The sequence below is a fragment of a genome, unplaced genomic scaffold (genome assembly GCF_019419815.1).
Source record: "Pyrus x bretschneideri cultivar Hongxiangsu unplaced genomic scaffold, Pyrus_bretschneideri_v1 Contig1, whole genome shotgun sequence".
Lineage (NCBI taxonomy): Eukaryota > Viridiplantae > Streptophyta > Magnoliopsida > Rosales > Rosaceae > Pyrus > Pyrus x bretschneideri.
Window position 1 is genome coordinate 8,975,539 of NW_025999390.1, and position 22,048 is coordinate 8,997,586.

Consider the following 22,048-nt stretch of genomic DNA (forward strand, 5'->3'; position numbering starts at 1 on the left):
CTGTTCCAGTCATGAAGTAGTATATTATATATGATCTGAACCAATTTGTCCACATTAGGACGTACGATCTACTACACATTCAAATACGTACTCCCCTTTTTTTTTAAGTACATTTATATATTTTACACGAGTTTGGTGAAGTCACACAATGAGCAATCTAATTTGATATCGAATTCGTCATCCACGAGATTCGAACATAAGACATTTCACTTACAAGTAAAGATGAATATTATTAGACCGTAATACTGAGTGACTACTCTCTACTCTTCTTTGTGAATGCAAAAATGAAAATGCAAATTCTCACGTACGACATTATTTGTATGCATGCACGCACGAACCAACGCTACATTCAAGCGTTTAAGCAGACATGCACGCTCATACGTATGCACGCGTGATAGACTATGCATGCAGGAAGAGAAAAGAGAGATAAAGGGGTCGCCATCCCTTCAATAATATATGATAGGATGGCATGCTCATGAGACATGAGTTGTGGTTTTGAGATTGATTGAAGGCAAATAAGATAACACGTAAGCCCTAATTAATTAATTAAACTTGTCTATATATATGCTTTTAAAAAACATGAGAGAAAATGACTCCTCCCCACCACCATGCATCTTGTATAAGTTAAAACCAAGTCGCTTTCCATGCCGGATTGAAATACCACAAAACGCATTTTACGTTACAGACAAACATAAAAGAGAGAGAGAGAGAAAGAAAACAAACGAAACAACAATGGCGACTCCCACTCCCATTCCGACGTACTACTCAATTGATTTACGGTTTTTTTTTTTGTTCAAATCCATTAATTTATGTTATAACGACCAAACAACCAAACAAAATCATGATTATTCCTCCCGCGAAATTACCCTAATAAAGTGAAAAAGAATATTACAAACAACTCACAAATATGCTACAAGTCGTGGTATAATATTATGACAGTGTTATCGTTTCATGTAATTAAGTCGCTCGTCACAAAAACGTCGGCACATTGGAGAAATGGCAAAAGTCAAAAGTCAAAAGTGTAGGCTATGCCAGGCCGTACAAACTTTACAGTGAGTGGTGGCCTCTCTGAACTCGAAACGCCTCGTCCACCCCAACCCCTCTCCCCGTCTCAGTCTGATTCTCTGCCATACCCACACACAAACTGATAAAGAACTATTCTCCAGCCTGCCGTAAAACTGTACAAAAAATATATATTAGCTGTTGTTGCTACCAAATCAATCTCTTTCAATAAACGAGGAACTTTATATCGACTTATAAGTACGTTGATTACTTTTTATTATTAATTGGTTTTATGGTAATTTTTTAATTTTTTATGGATCAGAGTCAGATTGTTTCACATGTAAAGTCCGACGTCAGTACGTACTCTACGTCATCATATTGTGTTGTACATTTGTTAAACTTGAATATTCACCACAACTAAGAGAGTATATTAAAAATAAATCTTACATTGATGAAAGAAGAAACCTTACATAAGTTTATAAATAAGTTAAATTACTTCTCATACTATCAATTAATGTATAATAAGTTAAATTACATCTCCCCTCCTCTCTCTCTCCTCCTCTACAGGAAATTTCATAGTGTAATGGATTTCTATTTTAGCATTTCCCTAGTCATGTATAGGGATGGACAAAATATCTATAGGTTTGAGTAACCGCGGTTACCTGTCTATTTAAAATTCACGATTATGGTTATGAGTAACCGTTTAGACGAACAAACGGTTATGAGTATAATTGTTTATCCATGAAATTTAAATGGACGATTATAGGTATTACCCTCGGTTATAACGGCTATCAATTGGTTATGGGTATTACCCGCAGTTATAGTGGATATCCATTTACCCATTTAATTTAATATATGTAAAATTCAAACAAAAAAATTATAGGCCGTTGGATTGGTTATACCCATTTAATTTAACATCGAAGTTCTTTATGAAATTGAGGTTCCACCATAAAACCAATTAGTAATATGGGGAGTTGCCCAATATCATATAAGCACATAACAAACATCGTCCCTCACCAATGTGGGACAACTCTCAACACGCTTCTGCATGTGTGGCGGATTTTCAAACCTACACGTGGACAACAATTGGATGATGTCGAGCGCGTGTAGCCGTTGAGCTTCACACGTGGACAACCTTGCTCTAATACTATGATGAAATTGAGGTTCTACCATAAAACCAATTGACAATATAAGGAGTAGACCAATATCATATAAGCACATAGCAAATTTTGCCCCTCATCAACGTGGAACAACCCTCATCAGTTCTGTGGTTGAATTCGTATCTGATAGGTGTTTTTTTTCCCGTGTTTTTATGTTTCTAAGGCTGGAAGAAGTTTGATGCTTTGTGTTGTCTGGTATATTACCTGGCAATGTACTGAAAAAAAATACTTTATGCAATATCGAATGATGAATGTATTTGTCATTTTACTAGCATGGTGGTATCCACCAGATAAACTTCTGTAGAATGGATCGATGGTTGAGTTACAGTAAGCAATTTTGGGATTCCTGATTTGTCTCAAAATTCCGAAACTATTTTGGGATTCCCGAAATTTTGGTTTGAGATCGGTCTTGAAATTAAAGACTTACTTGAGTGTAGCAAAAAAATATCGTTCGTAAACTATTATTTCAATTATTGGAATTGTATAAGAACTTAAATGATTAATAGGCAAAAGCATGCTAACATTTACATATAACGGTGTTTAATTGTCAGAAAACGAAAATTATGACAAATTTTTATTTTGTAATTTTCAAGTTGTTAAATTAAAAACATGTAGACGGGTGAAAAAATGGGTAAATGGGTGAAAAAAAAGATAAACGGGTAAATAGTTATGGTTAAATGAGTACACGATTTTGGGTATGGTTAACTGTTTATAAACGGTTATGGGTACATGTATAACCGTTTATACAATTATCCAACAGGTTAATGGTTATGCAGGTATGAACATAAACTATTATGAGCAAATAACTGCGGTTACCAGCCCACCATAACCGTTGCTCATTCCTAATCACGTAAAATTGCATGTTACAATCTCTCAAAATTTCTATCATGTCTTGTGTATTCTACTTTAAATAAATAGCACAAGTTTCCTGACAACAACCTATTTTTATATTTCATTTTTTTTTTCAATCTTTTTATATTTTTTTCTTTATTGGTTTTTAAGTTTTTAAATTTTGTTTAAATCCACATGACACAATTCGATTGGTTTTCTAGTCCCACGTTTGTGTCATATTATCACTAACGAAACTGACCAGCACGGAAAAATTTGACAAAACATAGAAGACGAAATTGACTAATTCAAACAAAAAGGACTAAAATGACGCATTTGCAAAACATAAAAGATAATGGGTGATAAAAATCCCACAAAACAAAGTGCCGAGACATATTGAGCAAGTGATGATTTTACTGTGCAATGATCTGCTACTTTTCTAGCTTAATACGAATTCAGTATGATTAATTGTTATTATTAATACATTAACTAATATTTGATTGTTAGAAGTAATGTTATTCTTATCACAAATTTATACCACATTTTTTTATCATCTTTGTTGGCAGATAAGTTGGACAAGCTACATCATTTAATTTCAATATTTTTATTAATTAAAGCACTTAAATAATCTTAGGTGGCAGAAGAAGACTCTTCGTGTACCACAATCATCATTTAATTAACAATCTTTTTATTAATTATTGATTAACATTTTGAAATTAAATGGTAATTAATTTAGATAATGTAACTGTCCATATCATATACCATCTAAAATGGTATATAATTACGATACAAAAATATAGTAAGAATAGCATTATTGTTTGATTAGCTTAATCGATACAACTTTTTATTGGATAAACCAGACGCACAAAAGGCATGTTTGTACAGTGGACTAGTACTACTGTGTACAACTTGGAAAACTGGCCCACAAGTACATGTATTCAATCATTTTTTAGAAATATTTTAAAGGGTGAAAAACTTGTGATTTTTAACATTTAGTACATAAAGTTTTTTTTTGTCCCAAAGTTATACCTAAAATGTAAATTTTGGAACAATCTCATATATCCGTTAGTCAAATTGTTAAGTCTCATATTAACTGTGACATGGTACCCATGTAGATAATGACGGGGCACCACGTGTCATCCACGTGGAAATTTAAAAATTAAAAAAATAAACTATTAAAATAATTAATTAAATAAAAGTTTTAAAAAAAATAATAAAATCCCTATATCCCCTTTGTCTTCCCCATCCCGACTCCCCTCCATTCTCCCTTTGCACCTCTGCACATCCATCATTCCCCCTCATTCAAACTCAAACTCTGAAACACAAAATCCATGGAAGATTGGAGATTCTTGCGTTTTTTCTCCCTTTCCCTCTGCATAGCCTAGTCTTCCCCTTCACTTGGTCCCACCTCCCTTATGTGCCGCATGTGCGTCTCCGACTTCCTCGACTGCACAACAAACTCCGCCTGGTGCTCCTCCAAAAACAGCATCCAATCCAAACCCCCTATCCCAACGCCTCACCTCAAAGACCACAGCTCTGACACCCCTACCACCCTTTCGACCCTTTCACCATCCAAGAACTCAATGCCGTCCGCACCATCCTCAACTCCCACGCGCTCCACTCCGTTGAGCTCCAGGAACCCGACAAGTCCCTCGTCCTCGGATGGAAGCACGACGACCCTCTCTTCCACAAAAAGGCCTGTATCGTTGCACGTGTGACAACAATTCACTCGGGGTGGGGAAGACAAAGGGGATCTGGAGAATGATGGATGTGCAAAGGTGCAGAGGGATCTGGGGATTTGGGGAGTGAGAAAGAGAGCGGAGAATGAGGGTGAAAGCGTGTGAGAACCCGTATTTTATATTGGTGAAACCCTATGTTTAAGTTATTATTTATTTTGTTAGACTTGAGGCTAAGTTTTGGAATATTTTTCCTAGTTAAGCCCTAGAACCATGCTTATGCTTAGTCATAAGTTTATAAGGTGGACGTGTGAAGCTTACCATGCGGCCTTATCTCTTATCATTTTTAAGGTGCTTGTAAGCACCATGTTGGGTTGGAGTTGGACGTGTAGCTCCACAATTCAAGTCTTGCATGCAGTTGACACATCTTATTGCCACCATTTAATCATTAGCTTAATCACCTAGTTAGGTGTCCTATCCTCATGTTATAATTCCATGCCAATTGACTATTGAAGGCTATGTGATGACAAATAAAGCCTATAGCTAACGTGAAATGATTGGTGGAAAGTGATTTGTAGCTTAGGTGTTATCATTCGGTGTTGTTAAGGTGCTTAGTAAGCACTTTAGGGTGATGACTAGGCCTGGCAAACGGGTCGTGTCTATCGTGTTCGTGTCGTTTTCGTGTAACACCTGTTATCTTAACGGGTCGTGTCGTGTCACACCCGTTATCTTAACGGGTCCTTAACAGGTCGTGTCACTTTACCCAACGGGTAAAGTGACCCGACCCGTTATGACCCATTATGACCCGTTAAGAAAAAAATATATTTTTTTTAAATTTGCACATACCACACATTGCCACATAAATATTACTTCAAAACATTAAAACATTTCTCGTTCAAGTACTATATCTACACTCGAAAATAAAAGCCTAATAAAAAAAATAATACATACACTACTAATATATTACAAATATTAAATGTGCAAGGATAAAGAGTTTTTGTTTTTAAGATTGTAAGTCTTTCTCAAAAGTTACACCTCCATTTACAAAATCTTCAATTTACATCGATCATCATGAAATTGTATTCAATTTACACCTACATCTATATAATTATTATAGTTTTTACTTTTTAGGGATATAAAATTATTAAATTAATGTATATAATTATTAATATTATAGTTGATTCATACTTTTATTAAGTATATAAATTATAACATAAGATTTTGTGATATCCACATCCACTAGCGTAAATATTTTAAATTGAAGATCAAATTCATTCTTTGTATTCATATAGGATCAAGGAGTGTAGTTGTAAAAATTCATCAAAATCAGAGTTAAAATAACCGTTAAATCTTGATTTTTCGTTTATAACCGTCGAAAAACTTTGTCCCGTTACTTGATCTCTGAATGTTTTTTTTTTTGTGATTTTTTGCTGATGTGATCTCCAAGCATATACAAACAATTTTGACGGTTTGGATCGTTGAAATTAGTTTTGGAGAATTCGTAAAACGATAAATTGACTAACACTTCGAGTTTATTTATACTTTCATTAAGTATAACATAAGATTTTGTGGTATCCACTTGTGTAAATATTTTAAATTGAAGATCGAATTCATTCATTGTATTCATATAGGGTCAAGGAGTGTAGTTATAAAAAATCATCAAAATTGGAGTTAAAATAACCGTTAAATCGTGATTTTTCGTTTATAACCGTTGAAAAGCTTTGTCCCGTTACTTGATCTCTGAATGTTTTTTTTTTTGTGATTTTTTGTTGATGTGATCTCCAAGCATATACAAACAATTTTGACGGTTTGGATCGTTGAAATTAGTTTTGGAGAATTCGTAAAACGATAGATTGACTAACACTTAGAGTTTATTTATACTTTCATTAAGTATAACATAAGATTTTGTGGTATCCAATTGTGTAAATATTTTAAATTGAAGATCGAATTCATTCATTGTATTCATATAGGGTCAAGGAGTGTAGTTATAAAAAATCATCAAAATCGGAGTTAAAATAACCGTTAAATCGTGATTTTTCGTTTATAACCGTTGAAAACCTTTGTTCCGTTACTTGATCTCTGAATGTTTTTTTTTTGTGATTTTTTGTTGATGTGATCTCCAAGCATATACAAACAATTTTGACGGTTTGGATCGTTGAAATTAGTTTTGGAGAATTCGTAAAACGATAGATTGACTAACACTTAGAGTTTATTTATACTTTTATTAAGTATAACATAAGATTTTGTGGTATCCACTTGTGTAAATATTTTAAATTGAAGATCGAATTCATTCATTGTATTCATATAGGGTCAAGGAGTGTAGTTATAAAAAATCATCAAAATCGGAGTTAAAATAACCGTTAAATCGTGATTTTTCGTTTATAACCGTTGAAAAGCTTTGTCCCGTTACTTGATCTCTGAATGTTTTTTTTTTGTGATTTTTTTCTGATGTAATCTCCAAGTATATACAAACAATTTTAACGGTTTGGATCGTTGAAATTAGTTTTGGAGAATTCGTAAAACGATAGATTGACTAACACTTAGAGTTTATTTATACTTTCATTAAGTATAACATAAGATTTGTGGTATCCACTTGTGTAAATATTTTAAATTGAAGATCGAATTCATTTATTGTATTCATATAGGGTCAAGGAGTGTAGTTATAAAAAATCATCAAAATTGGAGTTAAAATAACCGTTAAATCGTGATTTTTCGTTTATAACCGTTGAAAAGCTTTGTCCCGTTACTTGATCTCTGAATGTTTTTTTTTTTGTGATTTTTTGTTGATGTGATCTCCAAGCATATACAAACAATTTTGACGGTTTGGATCGTTGAAATTAGTTTTGGAGAATTCGTAAAACGATAGATTGACTAACACTTAGAGTTTATTTATACTTTCATTAAGTATAACATAAGATTTTGTGGTATCCAATTGTGTAAATATTTTAAATTGAAGATCGAATTCATTCATTGTATTCATATAGGGTCAAGGAGTGTAGTTATAAAAAATCATCAAAATCGGAGTTAAAATAACCGTTAAATCGTGATTTTTCGTTTATAACCGTTGAAAACCTTTGTTCCGTTACTTGATCTCTGAATGTTTTTTTTTTGTGATTTTTTGCTGATGTGATCTCCAAGCATATACAAACAATTTTGACGGTTTGGATCGTTGAAATTAGTTTTGGAGAATTCGTAAAACGATAGATTGACTAACACTTAGAGTTTATTTATACTTTTATTAAGTATAACATAAGATTTTGTGGTATCCACTTGTGTAAATATTTTAAATTGAAGATCGAATTCATTCATTGTATTCATATAGGGTCAAGGAGTGTAGTTATAAAAAATCATCAAAATCGGAGTTAAAATAACCGTTAAATCGTGATTTTTCGTTTATAACCGTTGAAAAGCTTTGTCCCGTTACTTGATCTCTGAATGTTTTTTTTTTTGTGATTTTTTTCTGATGTAATCTCCAAGTATATACAAACAATTTTAACGGTTTGGATCGTTGAAATTAGTTTTGGAGAATTCGTAAAACGATAGATTGACTAACACTTAGAGTTTATTTATACTTTCATTAAGTATAACATAAGATTTTGTGGTATCCACTTGTGTAAATATTTTAAATTGAAGATCGAATTCATTTATTGTATTCATATAGGGTCAAGGAGTGTAGTTATAAAAAATCATCAAAATCGAAGTTAAAATAACCGTTAAATCGTGATTTTTCGTTTATAATCGTTGAAAAGCTTTGTCCCGTTACTTGATCTCTGAATGTTTTTTTTTTTGTGATTTTTTTCTGATGTGATCTCCAAGCATATACAAACAATTTTGACGGTTTGGATCGTTGAAATTAGTTTTGGAGAATTCGTAAAACGATAGATTGACTAACACTTAGAGTTTATTTATACTTTCATTAAGTATAACATAAGATTTTGTGGTATCCACTTGGGTAAATATTTTAAATTGAAGATCGAATTCATTCATTGTATTCATATAGGGTCAAGGAGTGTAGTTATAAAAAATCATCAAAATCGGAGTTAAAATAACTGTTAAATCGTGAGTTTTCGTTTATAACCGTTGAAAAGCTTTGTCCCGTTATTTGATCTCTGAATGTTTCTTTTTTGTGATTTTTTGCTGATGTGATCTCCAAGCATATACAAACAATTTTGACGGTTTGGATCGTTGAAATTAGTTTTGGAGAATTCGTAAAACGATAAATTGACTAACACTTCGAGTTTATTTATACTTTCATTAAGTATAACATAAGATTTTGTGGTATCCACTTGTGTAAATATTTTAAATTGAAGATCGAATTCATTCATTGTATTCATATAGGGTCAAGGAGTGTAGTTATAAAAAATCATCAAAATTGGAGTTAAAATAACCGTTAAATCGTGATTTTTCGTTTATAACCGTTGAAAAGCTTTGTCCCGTTACTTGATCTCTGAATGTTTTTTTTTTTGTGATTTTTTGCTGATGTGATCTCCAAGCATATACAAACAATTTTGACGGTTTGGATCGTTGAAATTAGTTTTGGAGAATTCGTAAAACGATAGATTGACTAACACTTAGAGTTTATTTATACTTTCATTAAGTATAACATAAGATTTTGTGGTATCCAATTGTGTAAATATTTTAAATTGAAGATCGAATTCATTCATTGTATTCATATAGGGTCAAGGAGTGTAGTTATAAAAAATCATCAAAATCGGAGTTAAAATAACCGTTAAATCGTGATTTTTCGTTTATAACCGTTGAAAACCTTTGTTCCGTTACTTGATCTCTGAATGTTTTTTTTTTGTGATTTTTTGTTGATGTGATCTCCAAGCATATACAAACAATTTTGACGGTTTGGATCGTTGAAATTAGTTTTGGAGAATTCGTATGCCATCAATCAAGTTTCGTGTGTGTGTGTGTGTGTATATATTTATTAAGTAGATTTAAATCTATTTATTTTGTACGTATAAATTATAATTGACTGGTACATGGAATAGTACATACATCACGTGTCACGTGTGTCATTATAAAAATAGTGAGATATGTCATGACAGTCATGTATATGATAAAAAGTTAATAACTTAAAAAAAAAAAATAAATAATTTCTCACCACTTCTATTAATTTTCATTTTTCCCTCTCTTTTTTGTTTCCTTTTCAACTTTTTCTTATCATTTTCATTTTTCCCTCCAACATCTTTCCCTAATTCCCTCACTTTTTTGTTTCATTTTCAACTTTTCTTAACATTTTTATTTTCCCTCGATTTTTTTTTTTCAAAAAGGGCGGCAAGTTGGCAATGGCAAGAAATTGATTATTGAAATTTGAATGGAAAGAAATCACATCAAATTTCAATGGATGCAAAATCATGCAATGCATCATGCATATTAAATTATTAATTAATAATTATTATAGTTTTTATAAAATTTAATATATATATATATAATTATTATAGATAGACTTAATATTTTGGGGGTATAATTATTATAGTATATATAATTATTATAATTATTATAAATTTTATAGTTAATTTAATATATATATATATTTATTATAATTTTTAGGGGTATAAAATTGTAAAATTAATGTATATAATTATTATAGTATTTTTTTTAGGGTTATAAAATTATAAAAATAATATTCTGCTTATCGTGTATCGTGTTACCCACGTGTATACCCGAACCAACCCGTTATCTTAACAGGTGCTTATCGGGTTACCCGATAACGACCCGATTCGTTATCGTGTCAACCCAAACACCTGTTAATTTCGTGTCGTGTCGTGTCGGGTTATCGGGTCGTGTCAGAAATTGCCAGGCTTAGTGATGACTATTGAATGCTATGTGATGACAAATGAAGCCTATGGCTAACATGGAATGGTGGAAGCAAGTGGGGTGGTTTGTAGAGAAAATTATAAACCAATGAGAACAAATTTGTTGCCGCCTTAGTTATGGTATAAATAGGAGCAATGCTCCATCTTTGCTCTTTTCCTGGGGACATGTAATACATACCCTATGTAAAAAGTGTGTAAGAGTGATAAATGAGATAAGCAAAAGAAGTACTCGTGAAGTAAGAAGTAAGGATTTGAGGTAGGGGAATTAACTGATTGTCTTCGTTACTTGTATTTCGTGAAAATTGTTATGTGAACTTGAGATATTCAACTATTGACTTAAATGTGATTTGTTATGTGGTATATTATATATTGGCATGATCATTATCATTTGTCAACGAAGTAAATGAGGTACTTATGTTGTGGGAAAATGTGGAATTTAGCTTTTGTGTAGTTGAGTCTGTTCGTTGTGAAACCAATTCCAGGCGAGCCCGATGTGCACAGTAGAATAGGATATCGATGGGAATTGTCGATGTGGGTGATTTGGGCTAGAGATCAATGAATTAGATAAGATGACTAGCAAAAGGGGTTATGAACTTGGGTTAGTTAATGGGGGTTATTCTATATATTAAAGCACTCGGGACCACGGTGGTAAAATGCATGGTATGGGACATGCAGGTCTGGTTGCTTCAATATATAGATTAACGGGTTGGGTAGAAAAGAATTTTTGTTCTCGCATTACATTACTCATAAAACATTCATAACTTTAATAATATTAATCACTTGAGGCCTTGGGCCCCTACTGAGCTTTTAGCTCACCCCTTATTAGTTGTGTTACAGGAGATGAGACAGGAATCTAGTGGCTGACTTGGAAGAAATAGACTGCTTATAAATAGTTTTAAACTTTTTAAGGAGTTGTTGTCGCTTTCTTTTAAGTGTAATGACTATTTAAATTATTTTGTTTAATGAAACGTTTTAGTTCAACCTAGTCACCTGTTGTTACCTTTAAGTTACTCTTTTTATTCATGCCTTGAAATTTTTTTTTTTTTTTTTTAATTTAGGGCGTGACAGAGCGGATCTGTAGAGGTGCAGAGGGAGAAGGGAAGGGGATCGGGGTGGGGAAGACAAAGGGGACCTGGGATTTTTTAAAAAAAAATTTATTTAATTAATTTTTTTAATGACACATGGCGTCCAGTCATTGTCTACATGGATGCCACATCATCAGTTAACGAAAGACTTAACAGCCAGACTAACGGATATATGAGACTGTCCCAAAATTAACACTTTAGGTTTAACTCCGGGACGAAAAAAACTTTATGTGCTAAATGTTGAAAACCACGAAACATGAGGGTAATAAACAAAGTTTAAGCCTATTTTAAAACAACATCACGTGATATTATTATTTAACTTAAATTATATACATGTATTTATTTTATATAAATATATCTTAAAAAGTGAGATACATCGACTTATGGCTAAATCATAAAATGGTACATCATGTAACAACTGTTCCAAAAAGCGGGAACACATAAAATAACATGCAATTAGCTTACCTTCATTATTTAGTTTTTTTTTTTTTTTTTTTTTTGAAGAAATGATATTATCCTCATCAAGGGGGTGAGGGAGTAGGCTGAGCTAGCAAAAACAAAGTTCCAATTCACTTTTAGAGAGAATCCAACCTAAGACCCACTAGACCATAATTCAAAATGACGCCTTCATTATTTAGTTATAAACTTATGATTTTGCTTTGTTTGTTGGGTGCTAGTCTAATACTTATGGATTCCAGAGCCCAAGGCCCAAATCCAGTACGAAGCCCAAAATTACCTCCATGCTAGCAGACAGCTCATCAATTCGATGATGAGTCATCCATTCTTGTGTGTGTTGCTTGTATTATACTGACTTCTGCTCCTACCAATCAATATGCAACACGTCATCTAAATCTCTCAAGGTTTCGCCCATACCGTCGTTGTTTCTCTGACAAATCTGCTGGCTCTTCCTGACAACCTCACCTTCTAATTGTATCACCAAATTCATACGACGAGGAGCAATAACCCTCCTCTCGCTTGGAAAAACCCAAACCCAACCTCCTCGCTTCTCCTTGCTGCTCCTCAATTCTCTCGATTTCAGTACATGGGTTGTCCTCCGCTGATACTCTAGTCGTATCTTTGCCTCCTCCTAGGTTTCTGTCTTGTTCTTTTCGATTGATTGATTTTCTCATCTGGGTCTCTTTCGAAATGGGTAAAAATCAAGCTTACAAGGCTATGCAGAGATCCAGGCTCGGCTCCAGCTCTGCCGGCCCCGATGAGGTCGAAGACGGCATGGTTTGTACCCTTCCATACCACCTCACCAATTTCAATTTTCTCCCCCATTTCGTCAATTCTACTATTTCTTTGCATTCGAATTGAGTTGCTTGCATTAAATTTTCTGAGTGAACTGCGTACTGTGCAATTGGATGTGTGATTTCTATGGAAACTTTGTTGAAAGATTCAATCTTGGTTTTTGGTGGGTGTGTTGTAATTATTTACTGTTTACTGAACTTGTGGTTATAGACTTATAGTATCTGATTCTCTAGGATTATGTGGTGTTCGTTAAAAGGAATTGTTTGTGTCGAATCTCGTGTGAATTGTTGACTTGACAACTTAAAACATAAGAACGCTGATTATTTGGCTCTTGAAATCGCTACCATCTTCTTGTAAATTTAAATGCTTTCTTTATGAAGTACAATTCAAGGTATATGGAATTGGATTAGAGCATTATTTTTACCTTCTAGTTTGTTTGTGATGTGGTTACCATTGGTTCATAGGTGTTGAGGTATAGGTTATGGGTGCATCCTCCATAACTCTCGTGGCGTACAGTGTGTTAAAATGTATGCTGATGAACAACAAGCTTTTAGAGATAGAGGGTGTCTATAGCATCCTAGGGTGAACGGAATTCAATGGTTTTTTCCCGTGGTTTTGAGTACTCTCAATTGATGGGACTAGTGTGACCAATCATACAGTTTGTGGAGTACCTCTATGGTAATTATGATAATGATTAATTTATCTCAAGAATTATCGTCATTTAAAATTCTGTACATGCCAGCCATTTATAAAGCCTATGACCACCAAAAGAATTATCGTCAGACAGAGCATGTTTCTAATTCCCATTCCACATTACCATATACTTATATTACTTCTATGGGTATATATACAAAATGAAATCTTTGTCAATTTGAAGTAGGGTACCATATTAACTCGTAATTTAATTGTTGAATCCTCTTTTCTACTTGGTGTCAGTTTATAAGAGTGGTTGTGGTTCAATACAAGAAATTTTACTGTATAAATAGCAATAGACGTTACCTCCAAACGAGTTACTAAATTATTAACTCAATAGTTTCTAAGCCAATTTAATATTTGGTGGAGAACATAATTACTGCGGATATGAATTTTAGGCATAGCAGATTTCGTAGTTTGCTTAGCATTTGGTGAAATTGACACATGGTCCATCTTCCTATTAGAGAATTGACTCGATAATCCAATATAATACTTTATGTTTTATTTTCCTGTACTTTCACTGATGAGGACTGTCGCAGGTGGATGGTTCATTTCATTCACCAGAGTGGCATGCTGCTCGTTTGGCTAGCCTCAAAACTTCTCATACAATTACCTGGGAGGAGTATAAACAGAAGCAAAAGGTACTTTCTTCTTTCTTTCTGCTGATGGACTTTCCTTATCTATTTTTGCTGCTGTTTTCCATATGTATAGTTCATATAGAATTCTGCACCGGTTAAAAGAGCTTAAAAAAAGGCACCCTTTTGATATTGTGTGTTGTAGAGGGAACATGTTAAATGGGTTTGTGGTTATGCCTGATAGTTAGAAAGGTACATGATCCGATGCATTTAGGTTTGGAAGACTGAAAGAAGAGGATGTTCTCGTTGATGTTAGCCTGTAGTCCTAACTACTTAGGACTAACATTTCGCATTTAGAAATATTTGGGTTCAGCTAATTGAACTGATATTTGCTCGAATATTTTTATCTTCCTACTGTGTCATAAAATGGTAGGATTGTCTACTTGCTACATTCATTTTTATCAAAGCTTTCTGCATCTGTAGCCTTATGCAATACATGCAAATTTTCAGTCAGTCTTAATGTATTGATGTACTAGGAAGATGAAATTAGAAAGGGCGAACTGGAGAAGGATACTGATAGAATGATGAGAGAATACAGAGCTCAACTGGATGCCGAAAGGGCTCGCAAGCTTGCCAATGGAAGAAACCACTCTAGTAGTAAGTCCGATCGCAAAAAAGGTGGGTGTCCGGGACATGGAATGTAAACACAAACTATTACTTGTTTCTACTAGTCTCTTTTCTGAAGGTGAATATGTGTCCTTGCAGATAAGAAGGACAAAGATTTAAAGAAACGCAGCAGCAGCAGCAGCAGGAAGAGAAAGGTGCCCACCGCCTACAATTTTTTTGTAGTGGTGCGTGTGTGTTATGTGTTTAATCGGTTTAATATTTCCTCACTGCACTTTGTAGCATTCAAGAAGGAGATCTTCAGAGTCTAGCTCCTCGAGCTCATCCTCAGATTCTTCCAGTAGTGAAGACGAAGACCGAGAATCAAGACGATCCAAGTCCAGGTCCAAGAGAACAAAGAAGGAAAAGAAGCACAGGTCAAAGACCAAACACTCGAGCAGTGACGACGACGAGGCTGATGGTCCCGTGCCACTTTCAAGATTCTTCGGGAATGCGAAGACCTAACGGGATTATACGAGCTCCTTGTAGTATCTTCCTACAATAGGAAGATTAGTTTGAGATGAGTTTGTTCTTCATTGTTTTGCCTACATGATATATTTAGTTGCCTTAGCAGTTAGCTCTGATGAGGTTACTTCTTAGGTAAAGTGTCGCTTTATTCATCTCATTCGGTGTTGATCAATTGTACGAAAACAGTTCATGTAACTCTTTCTATTAGAAGAATTGATGCGAGCTAAAATTGAGGCATTTTTAAACTCTCATTCGGGTAAGTAAACGTCGGCTTCTGGCATTCCGGCTTCGTCCTGCACGGACTGAAGTGCAATCCATGTCGAAGGGAATGCCAGCACGGATTACAGATTTACGGTCGGAAATGGAAAAGAAGAACGCAGGCGCATGAATACGATCAAATGTAACAACAGACATCGGAGATCTTTATCGATTCTTAAGCTTTCTGTTCGAGGAAATTTTAATTCATCAGCAGTAAGCTCAATTCAATAATTAGATAAACAGAAATCAAAACCAGCCGATACAAACATCGCTGTCATTGTTCCAGATGATCAATAATTCGAATCTAGAACCTTCCACTTTCGGATGGAACATATTTACATGAAAAATCAATCCCGAACACCGTACAGATGGAACCTAGAGATCACACAATTGAAAATCCACGTGAATTAAATAGCAAACTCCTCACTGTAGCAGATACTCGGGGTTAAATGCAAGTGCCTCTCGGTAGATTAGCTCTTTCATCTGTTCCTCAGTGAGTGCATGCTGCTCAAAGTCGAAGCTGAAGGGAGTCATGCAAACAGGCTCATCACTGATGTCATGGAGAGATGTTAAATAGGGGTGAGCTAGGGCATCTTCAACTGCAATGTAGGGAGAACGAACGTAGTCAGAACAGTAAAACTAAATTAAATGTAACAGAGGTTCTACATAAGGTTAAAAATGTGATGATTACGATGTTCAGTGTTTGAGAACAAGGAAGAGCTTCAAAATTTCAGATGAAAACATACTATTAAGTTTTTAGAAGGTAAAACGGCTGATTTCCATGGATGACTGCATGAAGGGGGCGGACCACTGCCAAAGCATATTATCTTGAGGTTATCTTACCCACACAACTAATCACCTAAAGGCAGTGGGAAGCTGGCATCCTGTGTGTAAGAAAGCGGGTGATGGCTACAATTCTATTATCTGATAGGGAGTTCCGCAGAAAGGAGAATAATGAGGACTGTAGAGTTTTCCACATGCTTGATGGGTGGATTTGGTTGTAATTTGGAGATAGAAACTTTCATCACCCTCAAATGAACTCCTAGACATAAATTTTTCAATTTCAAATGATATACGAAAACAGATATTTTCTAAAATTCCTTCTCTTTTGTGATCTCATTGTTTGAACATGTAAACGTATTCAGTTAATATAGTCCAACAACATGTCTGCATTAAGCAAGCTAAAATAATCAAGATAACAGTACTCGATTTTAATACACATGAAGATGACAGACTAAATGGGATACAAATTATTCCGAGTCAATAAAACACATGAGAAGTAGAGAAACTGTGACTATTTTTTTAATCGGATTTGTGATCATTTTAGTAAAGGCAACTTACCAGTAATTCTCTGAGTAGGATCAAATGTCAACATCATTTGAACAAGATCAATTGCTGAAGGATGGACGTGAGGAAACTTCTCGGTAAATGACTGTCGACGGTAGAAAGGAAGCTGCCGAATGTATCTCTTAGCATTTTCGTTTAGAAATTGCAGCTCAACCTCTGATGGGGTGCCAATCAGCTGCAAGGATTTCTGATGATTAACCACACTGATTCATAGATATCTACACTACAAATGTACAATTTTAGAAATGTGAAGATTCTAAATTCCAATTCCGAACTCATCATGAAATGGTCTCAAATGTGACACATGTTGGGCTTATTATCACGTCAAGTGTAACTATGGCATGGAGGAGCTAATAATGCTATTCAAGGACCCTGTACTGTGACAAAACAGTTACAATAATAAGGACGACAATGATACTTTCTTGTCCATCATATGATCCTCGGTTTGCAGAAACAAATGATTTATGACAATAAACATAATTAAGCTACCTCCAATAGCAGACGAAGCTGATGCACGTGATCTCTGCCAGGAAATAATGGCTTCCGATCCATCAATTCCATAAAAATACAACCTACTGACCATACATCAATAGCTGCAGTGTAATCTGAAGAGTTTAACAATAGCTCTGGGGCACGGTACCATCTTGTAACAACATACTCAGTCATAAAATCAGTCTCAGAGGTGACTCGAGCTAGTCCAAAATCACATATTTTCAAGTCACAATTGGCATTTAATAGAAGATTGCTAGGTTTTAAGTCCCTGTGCAGAACATTTGCAGAGTGTATGTATTTCAATCCTCGGAGGATCTGATATAAGAAATACTGCACGCACAAAAAAATGAGTAAAAACAGTACTTGTTAGATCTTGAGTGAAATACAACAACGACAAAGCCTTATCCCACTAAGTGGAGTCGAGTGAAATAATAAAAAATAAAAATATTATGAATTTAGAAGCAGGTGACTCTTAAGTTTAACATACGAAATGTAATGGAAGAAACGAATGGGAGGGGAGAGATACAGTTCATCTTATTTCGTAACTTGCTAATTAGGTGCTAAAAGAGCCATAGGTCATCTAAGTTGCATACAATGCACAGCTTTGATGGAGCATAATATAAATATAAGGAAGTCTAATAAGAAGTACATAAAACTAGTCTTGAAACCTTCTCCATGGAAAACAAACGGCGTAGCTGAAAATGAGAAAAGCTTAAATGTTTATTTTCAAGGTTGCTGAAGAATTCTTATTACAAAGCAAACTTTCCTCTTGGTCAATTTCATCCAATAATTTTTTATCTTTATCAATGAGAACAACTAGAGGAACGATCTGTTTCACAACAACTGTCCAAATGGTCGAGAAAAACATGCAGATGCGGCAAAGAACTTGTCTTTACAGACTTTTAACCCGAAAAGGCACAAATTATCAATTTTACATAGAATGCTAACACACTGGTGTCAAGATTGACTTTAGTTTCAAGTAAGAACTCGTCTTTAGTTTCAAACAAAATATCGAAAATGCTAGCATTTAGAAGAGAAGGGGCAGAACCTGACAGTGCTCCTCGGAGAGTGCTTGATTGGATCGAATGATTTGGTGGAGGTCAGTGTCCATGAGCTCATATGCAATGTAAACATCATTGAAGGAGTTCCTCTGCGGTGGAGGGACTATATCCCGAATCGCAACAACATTCTCATGATCCATATGCCGCAGCAGTTTGATCTCCCTCAGCGTCCTCTTCGCATCGATCCTGTTGTCGAATGCATTCGCAATCTTCTTTATTGCAACGTGTTCGTTCGTCTCCGAATTCAAAGAAGAGCTATTTGTTTTGCAATTTCTCACGATTAATCAATCATTCAATCCGATTTAATTTTCCCCAAATGATGAATCTTTTGAATTTTCTTTTCACAAAGAGAGGAAATTTGAAACAAACAAAAATGAAGAGATGGAAGAAATAGAGAGTGAGAGAGAGAGAGAGAGGAGAGATACAGACCAAACGATGCCGTACGCGCCTTTACCGATGGGCATGATGGGGGGCTTGTACTTGGCGGTGACCTCGAAGACGTTGCCGAAGATGTTGTACTGAATGAATCGGCCGCCGTGGCTGAGCGTGGCCGGAATGCTCTCCACTCCCCCCATGGCCTGATGCGGCGGTGGCGGATGTTGCTGTGGGTGGTTGGGGTCCGGATGCGACGGTGGCGCCGCCTCCGACATCACAGTGTCCGCCGATTGAGCTGCGGGCCCTCCTCCCTCCATTTGTGAATCGATTCTCTTTCTCTGCTTTATGTTTTATCTTCTGTCGTTGGGTTGGTTGTAGTAAATGGCAGTTCAGAAGCTCAGGCTCTGAGCCCTAATTAATAAACAAGAAGAGAGGATGCGGAGAGAGAGAGTTACCCCTTATGTATTTGTACGTAAGCGTATGTGTATGGTTGATGATTGTAGAGAGAGAAAGAGGAGAGAGAACGAGGAGAGAGGGATGGTATAATTGTAAAAGAATAGTTTCATGGGAACTTGACTCGTGGAATTAAGTGGTTTTTGTTGGTTATGTGTGCCGTGCGTCTTCCGTTGGCTTCGCTATGTTTTCTACCCATTTTGTCATACACATCACATCTAACCAAATCTCCTATTTTTTTTTTTTTTAAATAAGATGTCAAAATCTTAGATGAAATATCACTGTGTATATTTGACATCAAAATTTTTTTTAATCGAAATGTTATTTGCTGACTAGATTTGAAGGTTTAGTGATTTGAAGTTAAATTTAACATCAATGTTAAATTTATTTTTATTTTAATTATGGATCCCTTATTTTACTAACATTTCAACCAACAAAAATTTTGTTTCAACATTTTTTAATAATTACAACTATTTAAAGATCTATTTAAATAATAAAATAACATTCTACAATTCGGTTGGATAAGTATAAATTTGACATAAGATTTCAGACTGTCACATCAACCATCAATTATAATTTGACTCTTATAAATTTGACAAAAAGATGTTGTAAATGAATAGTACCATGAGTGACTTTTTAAAGTAAAAATATCATTTTCGTTAAAAGTGAACAATACCGAAAGTGTTTCACTGAAACTCCCTTTATTTAATAACCTTAATATTAATACTATGTTTCAATAAGAAAATTTAAGATTATTGAGGAGAGAAATGCTAAGTAGACTCTTTCAAGCGGGGGTCTTTATGAACTTTCTGACATCTCATAGTTTAACGTCAATTTCGCACCAACATTAAAAAAAATTGTGTCAAAAATATGAGGTAACATAGAGTTTACAGAGGGCTACACTTTTGAAGGAGTCTTCTTAGAGCATTCCCAACGAGGGCTTTATCCTCCCTGAGGCTACTACATTTGTAACTCCAGTGAAAATTTCTGTCTCTAATGAGTTGAAAAAATGGGGCTATATCTACTACAAGGGCTAGCAACTTCATTCATTTGGTAGCAAAAAATTAGGCTACTTCTAGCCCAAAAAGCAGGGACCCACACCAAATTAAGAGCACAGTCTTTGTTTTTTGTTTTTTTTTGTTTTTTTTTTTTTAAGTTTAAAAATGACTGGGCCCCAATTCGAATTCTAAAACATGATTTTAAAGGTTATTTTTCAACCATTAATGATATGAAAGGTTTATTTTTAACTGTTTGTTAGATTAAGAATACATAAAACAACGGCTATTTTTTGTGTGTTAATGATTAGGAAAAAAATTGTTATGCTTTGTGATTGATTTTCTAGATTGAAAGGTTCATTTAAAAAAAAAAGAAGTGATTGAATATAACTTTGGTAGTATAGAGACCTAAACCACAGATATAAACAAACAATATACCTAAATTGTAAGGGCATTCCAATTTTGTTATTTGAAAGCACAAACAAGCAAATAAACTTAAATTGTAAAGTCATTACAATGTAGTTATTTAAATGCTACAAATACAAGACTTAGCTTCTCTGTGCATGAGATTAAGGTAAGAGAGAACATAACCAACAATGCATAAGTGATGAAATTTAATTTTGTCAGAATTTGAAATTTTTTTAGGTTGAAAGTTCATAAACATTACAGATAACATGTACAAAAATCAACTTAAGAAAAGCTAAAACAAAAATAAATTGATTGCGTAATCAAATGACTACATAAATAAATATGTAGCTGTGACAACCCATCCCTAAAATTTCGTGTTTATTTATTTTAATTGAGCGAATTGACAAAAATACCCTAGAGGCAAGGATTTTGACTTCTGTTGACCATCGTCTAGAGGAATGTATGACTTATTCTTTTGGCGTATTTGTGTAATACTCGTTGGTACGGATATTTGAAGTTGTTTCACTAAATTATAGATTTAAAGGAAAATAAACTCCCACCATGTGGGAATTGTAACCAATTAGAAATTAGGGAGGAAGGAGTGGACCAATTAGATGAATAGGAGGGTAGCCAATCAAGAGGGTCTCGTGCACTCCATGAACCCAGGTATGATCCGGCCAAAATTCCGACCAATTTCTACCATTTTTCAGTTGAATTTCCCACATCCATCACCTGCAATCTACTCCACCACCTTCCCTCTACCATCTCCATCCAAATGTAAGGGTTTTTAGGCTCTAACCTGTGAGGAATTTCACCGGAGCACCGAAGGTGCTCGACGATAATTCCTCCATTCCGGCGAGTTCCACCACCTAAAACTACCCTTAATCAACTTCCCTTGGGCCCAAGAACAAGACCCAACTAGTGGTAGAGACGTTGGAACATCGAGGAAGGAGAATCTAAGTTCACCCATTTTAAGGTTCCGGCGGGTTTGAGTGAAATTGGAGCCTTTCCCGGCCAAATTGGACTTGGTCACAGGTATAAAATTTTCTCTACTCCTTGAGATCTTCATTTCTATAAAATTTGAGAATTTTTGGAGATAGTTGAATTTTTCAGCGAATCGGGACGGCCGACTGCTGTGTGTGGCGGCGCGTGAGCCGAGTCACCACCTGACCTTTCTAAGCTAAGTTTGACACCCCAATTCTATAGGTGAAGTCCGATTGATGAAATCTCATCGTTTGAGCATAGTTTTGATAAAGACTGCTACTTGAATATTATGTGAATTGACGATCCGACCATGGCATCGTCACCAAACTTTAATACATTATAGTATGTAATATTTGAGGATATTAGAAACTTACAGATTGGGAATCTGACGTATGAATCTTCCAGAATTGGATTTGTAAGTGCGTAAAATAAAACGTTGACCGCCACTT

General features: G+C 34.8%; 2 protein-coding genes across 3 annotated transcripts; one reads left to right on the top strand and one right to left on the bottom strand.

Moving 5' to 3' along the window:
• Window positions 1-12,469: 12,469 nt before the first annotated feature.
• Window positions 12,470-15,463, top strand: LOC103949027 (protein FAM133). The gene is made up of 5 exons (XM_009360117.3): window positions 12,470-12,809; window positions 14,060-14,161; window positions 14,632-14,773; window positions 14,861-14,916; window positions 15,002-15,463. The coding sequence occupies exons 1-5, from the start codon at window positions 12,723-12,725 to the stop codon at window positions 15,221-15,223; spliced, it is 609 nt and encodes a 202-aa protein (XP_009358392.1). The 5' UTR covers window positions 12,470-12,722; the 3' UTR covers window positions 15,224-15,463.
• Window positions 15,464-15,698: 235 nt separating this feature from the next.
• LOC103949028 (mitogen-activated protein kinase homolog MMK1) lies at window positions 15,699-19,306 on the bottom strand. 2 transcript variants are annotated; one of them, XM_009360118.3, is made up of 5 exons: window positions 18,814-19,299; window positions 18,372-18,639; window positions 17,321-17,653; window positions 16,826-17,006; window positions 15,699-16,083 (listed from the first exon to the last, which is right to left on the bottom strand). In XM_009360118.3, the coding sequence occupies exons 1-5, from the start codon at window positions 19,074-19,076 to the stop codon at window positions 15,908-15,910; spliced, it is 1,221 nt and encodes a 406-aa protein (XP_009358393.2). In that variant the 5' UTR covers window positions 19,077-19,299; the 3' UTR covers window positions 15,699-15,907. The 2 variants fall into 2 exon arrangements, with proteins under 2 accessions (XP_009358393.2, XP_048440014.1); XM_048584057.1 differs by lacking the exon at window positions 15,699-16,083 and adding an exon at window positions 16,115-16,526 and having other exon boundaries at window positions 18,814-19,306.
• Between the last annotated feature and the right edge of the window lie 2,742 nt (window positions 19,307-22,048).